Source organism: Terrapene carolina, unplaced genomic scaffold, assembly GCF_002925995.2.
Source record: "Terrapene carolina triunguis isolate 2854851 unplaced genomic scaffold, T_m_triunguis-2.0 Scaffold85, whole genome shotgun sequence".
Lineage (NCBI taxonomy): Eukaryota > Metazoa > Chordata > Testudines > Emydidae > Terrapene > Terrapene triunguis.
In genome coordinates, this window is record NW_020664436.1 from 8519440 (window position 1) to 8531461 (window position 12022).

Here is a 12022-nt window from a genome sequence, read left to right on the forward strand (position 1 = left end):
CCTGGCCTAAAGTCATACAACATGTTAGTACTAAAATTGGGATTAGATCTCAAGACTTCCTGAGACACTCCTTTGTACTATCCACTAAAAGACAATGCTACCTGACAGCCAGATTCTGCCACCCTTAGTCATGTTGCTTTCCTCAAATTAGTCTCATTGAAATGCATGGGACTATTTGAGGAGTGAGGTACCACTTAGCATGAATATGGTGGCAGAATAAATGTCATGCTTGTGATCAAAAGGGAAATCTGGCCATAAATGTCATGTTTTTGATCCAAAGGAAGTGTGTAGAGTGATTCACTTTGTCAAACTCAATGACTAAAAGACAGAACGAAGCCTAAATTTAGATAGGATAAAAACTAAAGAAGGGTATAAGGATTGCTATGGGATATATACGTCACCACCACCATCAAAATATAAGAAAATAAGATAGACATATAAACAAAAGTATGCTATGGAGATCCGAACAAGAGTCACCAACTTGCTTCACAAGCGCTTTGCCACTGAACAAAGAACTCCTTCTTACAGAAATATAGATTTGCTCATTTTAACAACTACACATACGATTTTTTTGGACACTCAGCCCAGCAAACTCAAACTAGGAATTTGGCAGGCAAGTTAGATCCTTTCTGTGTAATGCAGCTAGTCAATTTACACTGGCTCAGCATTATTTACATTACACTGACTTTTTTTTTAATCCACTACTTTCTTAACATTATTAAAGAACTAGTCAACTAGACTAATCAACCAGATATGCATGATTTACTTTAATAAAAACTGTATTGATTTGTTCATATCACCTCTACTGGTCAGCAAGTTTTAGAATTTGATCTTTAATTATTTTCTCTGCTCTTTCTTTTCTTCTGAAGAACAAGTCACTAGTCTAAGACCTAAGATCATTCTTAGTACCTTGAAAGAACAGTACTTTGGTTCCTTTGTTTAAAAAAAAACCCCAAACACTGAGTCCTCAAACTAAAGACAAGAACCAGGTGAAAAAATGGTTATATTGGAGTTACTACTGAGCAGACATGTATAACACTAAACTTTTGAAGGGGGTAGTATTTAAACAAAACACAAAAAACTTTGGAAGTGCACTGTGAAGTTTAAAATTTAAGACAAAAAATTGGAACATACAGAAAAGTCAATTCAGATCACCCAAGCAACTTAATCCTGCCCATTTCACTTCTCTTAGAATGGCCAGAAACTTAGACACCCTTATCTGCCAGGAACATACAAGTTCATTTCATCAGTAACTTTTGGAATTAAGAACACATTTTACTAGACTCGGATTCTTAATTTTCCAAAGATTGCACCATACAGAAGGATTTAAACCACCTGGACTTGTGTTTACATCGCTCATGCCAGGGCCTCCTGCCTCCTTTCAAGAGTCATACTCAGTCTAAAGACTAGACATACAGTCCTTTACTATTTACTGAATCAAAACAGAACACACAAACGGCAATAATTTACCAGTATTCCCAAGAGGTACTGGAGTCAGCATTTAAACAAGTGCCATTAGTCATGGAGTCAGCATATCTAGAGATACAAATTTCCTAGGCCCAAATCCTTAAATTACAGTACTTAAATGGTGAGGACCAAGTTTAGCCAAGTTTATAATGTATATACATGTATATAAAACCTATGCTCTGTAATTCACACTCTACACACGCTGCCTAAGTACAGACACAGGATGAAGCTATCTTAAAATCAGATAGGAACATTAATTTTTATTCAACAAAAATATATTCAGGAGCAGGCCTTAGTTAAAAAATGAGTACACCTTACACAATACAGTGAAGGGAAGGAAGAGTGAAAGATAGAATGTTGATGGTTGTACAGGGACAGAATTAAGGATGACTGCATAGCTACAAATTTTCAATTTTATTTTTTAATTGTCACATTTTTATGGCATTTTCAAAAAAGCTTAGTGTTATGTTTGTTTACACCTAACTACAGTTTAAAATATTTTGCCTAGGAATTAAAAAAAAAATTAATAATGCCGAGTCACAATAACTCTGGCAGATTTTGCAATCTGTGCAGAGCTGGAGCCCAGTGCTTCTCAGATGGTCTCCCACAACCCCTGCTCCCAGAATGGTTTCCTGCCTGGCATTCTTCTCATGCCATCCACATATGGAAAATAACCCAGAAGTGAAACATAACTCAATTTCTGAAACCTTCCAATCTTCCAAACCACCTGTGCCAGTTTGCGTGACATTTTCCAATAAAATTCTAACTTGAGCTAAGAATTGGCCTGTGAAATTTCAGGATGATTGGTTTGGTTTAGGCAAAGCTGGGGAAAGAAAAATTTGGCTTATAATAGCGACCCTTAATTAAGCAGAAATAAGCATCCCTCTATAATGTAATGTGATTCATGGGCATTATCTGATCTATAAATGTCTTCTATTTAGGAGGTGGGCTGGGGGATCAGAACTAGAGATAAAGTCATAGAGACTTTTCCTCTGAGATATTTCTAAACCAATCTCACCTTTGCTTTGGACGACAATCCACGCAGGTTGAGTCGAGCTGAAGAAAGTATCTGCAAAGCTCCCTGGTGATTAGATTTGTTTTTACTGCACTTTATTGCCACTAAAAGTCAAAGCAAAGGGGTGGGGGGGAAAACATTTAACACCATAATGATAGCCTGTAAGTATAAATCCAACAGTTAATCAGAACACTGAACAGCTGTCATAAAACTTTTTGAACATAATATCCCACAAAGAGAAAACTTGATTAAAAATGGTAAGTTTGCTTAAGGAGAAAACAAAACCATAAACAAGGATATGTCCAGTTAAGATATATTTTAGGATTCCTTCATCAATCATACTCACTACTTGTATTGACAGACCCTACCATTCTATAAAAAAAAAGTCCCATATACCGCCAACACATATACTATGTATACACCACATTCCTTAAGATTTTACTATAAAGCAAAACCTTAACCCTGACCTCATATTTCTCTACGAGAAAACACACCACACCACACACTTCACTGGTGCACAGATGTCTAGATGGGTGTGCTGATTTTTTTGGGCACATTCAGAGAATTCTGAGCGATTACTGAGGCATGATTTTACTTTGCAGAAGCCGTGTTGGTTAGTTCCCATCATAACAAGATAATCCAGGTGGTATATAATTCTATTTCTATTTTTTAAATTTGTAATTACCATTTAAGCCAATTTACCCAGTACTGTTGTAAGGCTTATTGGTCTATAAGTCTCACTATCACCCCATGTACTCTTTTAAAAATAGATGCATTTACTATACTCCAGGATAGAAGCTAATTTTAATAAGATTGCACATTTTCATTAACAGCTCAACCATCTCATTCCTAAGTTCCTTCAGAATTCTTGGATATACGATATGATCCTTAACTGGCAACTGATACTCTTTAATTTTTCAATATATTCCAGCACCTCTTCTTTTGACACCTCAGTCTCTGACAACACCACATATTTACAAGAGGAGGCTACTTCCCTGTAACTAGAGGTTCCTTCAAGATATGTGGTCCCTATCTGTATTCTACTGAGGCTTATATGCATATGCCATACATCTGGAGCTGGAGATTTTGAAAGTAGTAGTGTCTGCTGGTCTGCACATGTGCCCTTGCTCTGTCTCATGGTTACATCCAAGGCGATGAAGAGCAGGGTGAAACAACCGCACTCTCAGTTCCTTCTCCACTGCGAACCAAGAAATCCACAGCAGAGGGGAAGGAGGGCGGGATTGGAATACAGATAGGGACTACACATCTTGAAGAACCTCCAGTTACAGGTAAGTAACCTCATCATCTTCTTTGAGTGATGGTCCCTATTGTATTTCACTGAGAGTGATTAACAAGCGGTACATAGTGAGAAGGAAGATGATGGAACTGTGGAATGAAGAACAGCCATGCTGAACAGGGCATCCATCGCAGAGTCTTGCACCAACGTGTACTGGGAAGAGAAGGTATACACCAAGGGGGGGTGGGGTGTCCCAATAACAGATAGCTGAGTGTAATGCATCCTGAAATCCACTTAGAAATCCTTTGAGCAGAGATTGCTTGCCCCTTAATCCTTTCTGCTATAGCGATAAAGAGTCTAGGGGACTTCCTGAATGATCTCGTCCTCTGCAGGTAGGCCAGAGCCCCGCAGACGTTGAGTGAATGAAGGCACTGTTCCTCCACTGAGGTGTGTGGCTTCAGAAAGCAAGCAAGCGTGTGGGTTGGTTGAGATGAAAATGGGATACAACCTTTGGCAGAAACTGGGGGTGCAAGTGCAGGGAAACTTTATCCTTATGGAATGTGGTAAATGAGGGCTCCAGTTCGAATACTCTTCTCGCAGAAATAATAGCTACTAGGAAGGTGACCTTCATGGAGAGGAGAGACAGGGAGCTGGAGGCTAGTGGTTCAAAGGGTAATTTCATCAATGTTGTGAGGACAAAGTTGAGATCCCATTGGGGAGCAGTGCGTTGAACGGAAAGATAAGTTTGTAGGAGGTCCTTCCGAAACTTTGTAGTCAAGGGGTGTGTAAAGACAGAGTGCCTTTCCAAATGGGGGTGGAAAGCACTAATTTCTGCTATGTGCATCTGTGACAGTGCCGCCCGTGGGAGCCAACTGAGGTCACTCAATCAGGGTGAACTGCAAACAAAACGGGGCAGACAAACCCCCAAAAGCTGGTGGTTATTCCAATACTTAGATTTACCAAGCCAGCACAAAGTAGCTTCTATAGTACCTCACTGGTTACTCAGAAGTCCAAACAACGCAGTTCCCTTAAAGTGCCCAGCCTCAGGCCTCCGTCCAGCACACCTGTCAGATATGATGATGATTACTGAAAATCTTATCTCATCATATAAAAGAAAAGGTTCTTCCAATCCCAAAGGATCAGCCACAACGCAGGTCCAATTATAACTTAGATCTTACCCAAAATACACGCTATAGTCAATTCTTATTAACTAAGCTAAAATTTATTAAACAAGAAAAGAGAGTGTGTTGGTTAAAAGATCAATATACATACAGACTTGAATTCAATTCTTGAGGTTCAGACACATAGCAGAGGTGAGCTTGTAGTTGCCAAAAGTCCTTTTAGATATAGTCCATAGGTTATAGTCCAATGTCCATATTCAGGGTGGCTCCAGTCAATGACTGGGGATCTCAATCCTTGTGGCTTAAGGTTTCCCCCTCTTGAAACCCAAAGCAGATCTAAGATTCAGAAGGATTGTGTCCCAAGGTTTTTATACATTTCCAGCAGCCTTTTTGCCTGAGAAAACAATAGGCTCAACTTTCCTTCTTCTAAACATCATGGCACAGGATAATTTATCCATTAAACAGTTCAGATACAGGTTACCACAACCTTCAAAGAGAAATATAGACAATAATACTATTTCACTCAAGTATCATCATAAATGTTAAAATATTCCTTTTTTGATCTTTGAATTAAAGTTATAGCAATAGACAAGACTTGTTTGCTTACATCACAAGACCTGAGCAAACATCTACCCTTGAGATCTCTAACAATGCAGACTTGCATTTCAAAGCTCTATTCATTTACATATCTTCCTAACCAGTCCTTAAGGTTCACCCATAGGTCAGGTCAGTCTGTGAGTTAATTAACTCTTTCTGGCCCTGTCACCTTCCAATGAATTATTATATTACACTCATAACATCACAGCATCTTGACAGAGTTGAGAGTGAGTCCTGACTCCTTCAGGGACAGGAGATAGTCCAAGAGGAGAGGAATGCCCATGGCTTCAGGGGCAAGACTCTTCTGCTGGGCCCAGGAGGTGAAATGTTTCCACTTGGCCCAATAGGACTGCCTTGTGGACTCTTTCCTGCTACTTGAGAGGACATCCTGTACTGCCAACGAACATTCCCATTCTAACGAAGATGCCCATCCAAAAACCAAGCTCTCAGGTGAAGGGTGTGCGGATTGGGATGTCTGATCCTGCCGTCATGCTGCATGAGCAGTTCCAGAAAAGCTGGGAGCGGAAGCAGGGGCCATGTAGACATGCAGAAAAGAAGGGAAAACCAGAATTGGTGAGGCCAGAACAGGGCGATCAGGATCTGATCTCGTATAGGATACACAGCAGGAGTGGTAGGGGAGGAAAGGCATTACTGATCTGGTACGACCAGTGGATAACTAGGGCATTGCCTTGGGAAAAGGGTGCCGAGCCCTCCCCAGGAGCAGTACTGGATGTATTTGCTATTGGTGCTGGAGGCAAAGAGGCCTCTGGTCAGAGTCATCCAGCAGTCGAAAATGATGGCAATCACAAAGTCGTGTAACTCCCATTCATGGTCGGCCACAAATTTCCTGCTGAGAGAGTCTGCAATCATGTTCTGAGTCCCCAGAAGACAGGCCGCTGACAACAGGATCTTGTGGGTAAGGCATCAGTCCCAGAGATGAACTGCTTCCGCACAAAGCGCTGGTGACCTCGTGTCCCCTTTTTTGTTTATGTAGTAAATGGTGGTATTGTTGTCTGACATGATAAGAATGACATGACAGGAGTGAATGGATGGGAGAAATGCATGACATGCTGTCCTCACCATGCAAAGAGCGGTTTAAGTTCCTTGTGTCATGAGTTTGCCTGTGTGGGCACCCCAGCCGTTGAGCAATGCATCTGTGATGATCGTCATGCTTGGAGAAGATGGAAAAAGGGTATCCCAGTGAAAACCTGAGCTGGGTCCATCCACCATCGAAGGGAACAGAGAACCTCGGGGGAAACTGTTAGTAAGAGGTCCATGGAATGGTGCATGGGATAATAGGCTCTCTTGAGCAACAGCTGTAGGCATCAGAAGCGGAGATGAGTGAAGGCAGTGACGTACATGCATGCTGCCACATGGCCAAAAAGGGAAAGGCAAGCTCTGGCTGGAACAGAAGTACTGGTGGCCACTGTGGTAATCAGTGCTTGCAAGGCCTGAAATCTATCCTCTGGTACGTAGCCATGTGCCTAGACCACATCAATATGTGCCCTGAAGTACTATATGGACTGCGTGGGATACTCTCACCCCAGGGAGGAAAGGAGTAGGAGCAGCAAAGAGGTCGAGGCTTGAGCCTCTTGTCTGGATCACACTGTAGCATCCAGTTATTGAGATAAGGGACTATAAGAACCCCTTGACACCGGTGAAGACCTGTGGAGCAGTGGTGAGTCTGAACGGTATAACTCTGAAGTGTCTTGGGCCTACCGTAAATCTCAAGAACTGTCTGTGGGTAGGATGGATATCTAAACGGAAACAAGCGTCTTGCATATCAAGATCCATAAACCACATCTCTCTTTCTATTGAGAGTATAATGGCTACAAAGGTTGCCATATGAAACTTTGGTTTACGTATGAAGTGGCTGAGACGACAGAGATCTAAGACTGGTCTCCATCCTCCCTTCTTCTTGGGCACCAGGAAATAAGTGGAATGGAACCCTGCATCTTGAAATGCCATAGGAACAGGCTCTATCGATCCCCTTTGCAGTAAGGAGTCTACCTCTAGGGTGAGCATACTGTCATGAGAGTGGTCCTGGAAGCAGGACGGGATGAGGCATGTGGATGAGGTAGCATCATGAACTCGATCATATAGCCATGTCGAATGAGATCCAGGACCCACTTGTCTATTGTTATTGCATTCCGAGCTGGTAAAAAAAGTGCTAGATGTCCCCCAAAGGGGGCAGGTTGTACGTATGATAGGATGCAAGGCAGTTGACGGCTCTCTAGATGCACTCAAATACCGCTTATGCGAAGATTGAGTGTGTGGTGTTGAAGACTGCATGGGCAAACCAGGAGGATGGGACCATTGGTCTTCTGACGCTTACGAGGACGCTTGTAGAGTTCCCTGATGAAAGGACTGAGGAGTTCTGAACTGTTGTGCAGGAGGTGGGTGGTAAAACTTTATTTTTGAGTGCAGGGTGGTTTTTTTTACATAATTCTACATTTTTAAGTTTAACTTTCATGATAAAGAGATTGCACTACACTACTTGTATTAGGTGAATTGAAAAATACTATTTCTTTTGTTTTTTTACAGTGCAAATACTTGTAATCAAAAATAAATATAAAGTGAGCATTGTACACTTTGTATTCTGTGTTGTAATTGAAATCATATATTTGAAAATGTAGAAAACATCAAAAATATTTAAATAAATGGTATTCTATTATTGTTTAACAACGCAATTAATCGCGATTAATTTTTTAAATTGCTTGACATCCCTAGTTACTAGGTAATCTTATTTCTAAACAGTTATACGCATTAATAATTCTTTTCCATTGCTTCAATTGGGAAGAATCACTGTAAACTACTGAGCTCCTCCAGCTATGGATGCCATGACCTCCAGGTACTTTGCCACTACTGGGGCAGTGATAGGTGTCACCCTGTTAAGTAGTCTAAAATCAATTGTTTAATCTCCAAGTTTTTCTATCTGCTTTTCACACCAAATAGCTGCATTATTTGTGCTCTGCTGTTCTACTATGACTCCCTGTAATTTTTTTTACTGTTACTGGGGATACAAACAAGTCTTATTTCTTAGTACTTAATTAATGAATAAGTGGCACCTGTGTATCAGCATATCTTGTCTGAATGCTCCCTTATTAAATGGCATGTCTTCCCCAGGTAACCCGATCTAAATGTGCCCCTAAGCCAGCAGGATCTTGTGCTGAAACTGGGAAGATTGGGGGCACCCGGCTTCCCTATACTGAACTTTTGGAAGGCGGGGGAGATGTGGGTACAGCTCCCTCATAGTCCGCTAGTTTTCTGAGCAGCTCTGCAGTATGCAATCTGTCAATTTGGTCCCTTCTCTCATATTGCAATAGCCACTTCCAAACTAAACTCCTCAGTGAGTCAGAGGGTCTCCACTGTCTCCTACTAAAATTTCTACCTTTGCCTTCCTTTTTATTTCATTTTCCCCCATTCTGTCTACCTTGCTGGTCCTCTTTTTCTCTGAGGACCACTATTAGAAAAGGTCACTACTGATACCTTTTCAATCTTCTTTCTCAGCAGTGGCCATCCTTCCTTTTGTATTTTACATACAGCTTTTCCTACATTATCAACAGCAGCACCTGAATTATTAGATGCCACTGCTACTTCCATTGCCATGCCTAATTCCAAAACCAATGTCCCTTCAGCCTTTAACTGTTGTTTCTTTTCAGGAAAGCACATCACAGAATTCCCTCCTGGAAAGAAAGACTTCACCACTTTACCTCCATAGGGGAATTCAGAAAACTTCTCTGGACTAATACCAGGGCTAACCTTGTTCCTTTCCTTCAAACTTATGAGCACAGCTTTCTCAATGCTCATCACAGCATCACTTCCCTGAGCCACATTATTAACCACCTGCAAAGCCTGCATCTCCCTCTGCAAGCAAGCCATCTTCTTCTGGCAATGCGCATGGTCAGTCACGGTCTGCTGGTCCTGAGATTCCAGAACTACAGCTACTGCTGCCTGTGTGGCAGTATGCTTTTTCCTGAAGCAACAATCTTGCTCCTTTAATGTCTTAATTTTCTGCCATTGCTTATCACAAGTGTGCTACAGCTTTTCAATGTGCAGCACATCCTTTAAAGTATTCACTTGCAGTGTGGAATTCTCAGCCTCAAGCTGAGCCTTCTCCCTAAAACAATAATCCAGTTGCTGCTGGAACTGCTGATTCTGATCTAGGGAATCTCCCAACCTTTCTGATTCCTCTAATTTCTGTATTCCTTAACTATTCAATTCCTTCTGCAACATATCCATCTGGGTAGACTATACCAGCACAATGGTTCTCAGAATTTCAGCCTCTACCTTTGAATCAGCTAATTCCTTCTGTGCGGCTGCAGCATGAGCTTCCTGCATTAAAGTAGTATCTCTTAAAGTGTCAGCCTCTGTTCTCAGAATATCAACTTCTGCTTTTAAGATAGCCAGTTCCTTGTCTTTCCCCTTTTCCTCAACTAACCCCTGTACTTTTGTTTCTAAAACCATTGCTACCATTTGTAAACCAGCCTTTTTCTTTGGAGCTCCCATTGCCTACATAACTGCTCATATGCACTAGGTCCAATAAAAGCACCAGGCTTCCAGGGACCATTCCCATATGTTAAAACAAAATTCTCCAACCCTTTTCCTAATAGCATACCCTTAATAGTACTTGATTCTCCTTTCTTTGCTGTCATTTAGATGTTATTAGACACACATAGCAAGGTAATAATACTGGAGTCCTAAGTTCCCTAGTGTAACTCACGGACTATGGCAGGAACATAGATTGCGACCTTAGTTTCTACCTTCTTGCTTGTGGGATTGTGTCTATGGTCCTTCACCTCCCAGACCCACTGGTCTGTAATCCTATATCGTAAATCACGGACAAAGACGAATCTAGCTACTGAATGTACAAGAGAAAATGTTCACAGGACCACTAGAAGTCCCAACCACTATTTCTTGGTTGTCATGACCACTCGGGATAATTTAGCGGTCCTGACCACTATTTCTTGGTCGTCACGACCATGCACAAAATAACCACTACTGTCTTGTGTCAATCAATTGTCTTCTTTCCTTAAGCTCCTCCTGGCTGGCTTGCCAATTTGCTACCCCAAAAACAGATTTAGGGTACCCCCAAAATAGCTCACCTATCACCAATCTATTCTCCTAAGGTATAGGTCTCCAGGGTGGCTAAGGAAATACCTGGAGGACACAGACACAGCCTTCCGATAAATGACGGACAGCCACAAGTAGTATTCTTTTCCAAAACAAAGCACCTTCTAATTGGTGCAAACAATCCCTAACACAGTAACAATATTAATGTGATAAAAACACAAATCTATTATAACAAGTGAAAGAGCACCCCAAACCATATTGCCTTGCAGTTTGAAATTATCCAAAGTGGCTGCGCCCTGCTTCAGATGGACAGTCTGCTGTAGGTTCCTGACAGCAACTTGTAACAGTTCTTTAGGTCATACATATAAACATTCCCTCCACAATCAACACACACACATACATCTTTATTACCTCCGACACAAGTACACACTAACACCATGCCATCCTACAGTATGACTATAACTTTAACTGACAAGCCTATTCTGTCTGATAACTTTGCTTCAGTCACAGGACTCCCTCTGCTGCTACTGCCTTCTCATTTGCTTCTTTGCTACCATTCTCTTCTCTCCTCCCTATGCATCCCAGTCTATGTCTCTGCATTCCAGTGGCAGGACAGGGCTCCCTCTAGTGCTGCTTTCTGCTGCCGGTTCTTCTTTACTGTCAGTTCCTAACCCCCTCCGGCTTCAGCCCGCTGACACATGGACTTTTATACTATCAGAACTTTCTAGACACTTCTGCTAATATTGGTCAGACCTTTCTTGGACGCATGCTAACATTCCAAACTGTCAGTTCTATTTTTAGCCTGCAACCGTTGTTTTCTTCAGAGTTATAATTTGCTGACCTTTCCCCTACTTTGGTTTTCCCGCCAATTCTATTTTTAGTGCTATATGACCTACAGCTTGTAATGGCAGAGTGACTCATGATTATTTAAAATGAAAGCCAGGGATACAAAATGGAGTCTGAGAAATTTCTCTGGTATCAGATGAGGGACTCCTCTCAGGTGGATTGAGAAGGCTCCGAAGGCGGATACTGGGGCCAACACCCCCAGTTTGGCCAATCAGGCGGATCCGGCGGTTGCTGCAGAGGGCCCCATGTAGCAGGGTACCAAAGACTCCTGTGCTGAGGAAAGAGAGTATTGCCACTGAGACAGCAGGAACTTTCGATAGTCATCACGATGGTACAGGAGAGGTGGATTGTGTGTTCTGTCTGAGTCCTCCGATGCCAAGAAGTCAGAAACTTATTCGAATGGCAGTGCCATCTGAACCGTATAAGTCGTAGGGGAGTGGTCAGGAACACAACCCAAAAAAGGTAAGTCCAAAGCAGGAGAGGTGGATTCTCTTAGGGGGTGAGTGCACTGGGAGATGTGGAGACCTCACCTCTTTCAAGGCAAAGAGTTCATGAGGTCTGGGTGCCAACTTGAGTCTCTCCATTGTCAGCAGCACATGCTCTGTAGTCAGAACCAAAGCCAGAACAGAGGACTGTCTTAGAACTGAAGGTTCCCTCAACTTGGTG

General features: G+C 42.0%; 1 protein-coding gene across 3 annotated transcripts in view; it reads right to left on the reverse strand.

Moving 5' to 3' along the window:
- Positions 1–12022, reverse strand: part of TTC27 (tetratricopeptide repeat domain 27) — a 164982-nt gene that overhangs the window by 2242 nt on the left and 150718 nt on the right. For all 3 annotated transcript variants that reach the window (XM_026649784.2, XM_026649783.2, XM_026649782.2), the window contains one exon: positions 2486–2586. In XM_026649784.2, coding sequence (XP_026505569.1) covers positions 2486–2586 — 101 coding nt within the window. The remainder of the gene's footprint in view (positions 1–2485; positions 2587–12022) is intronic.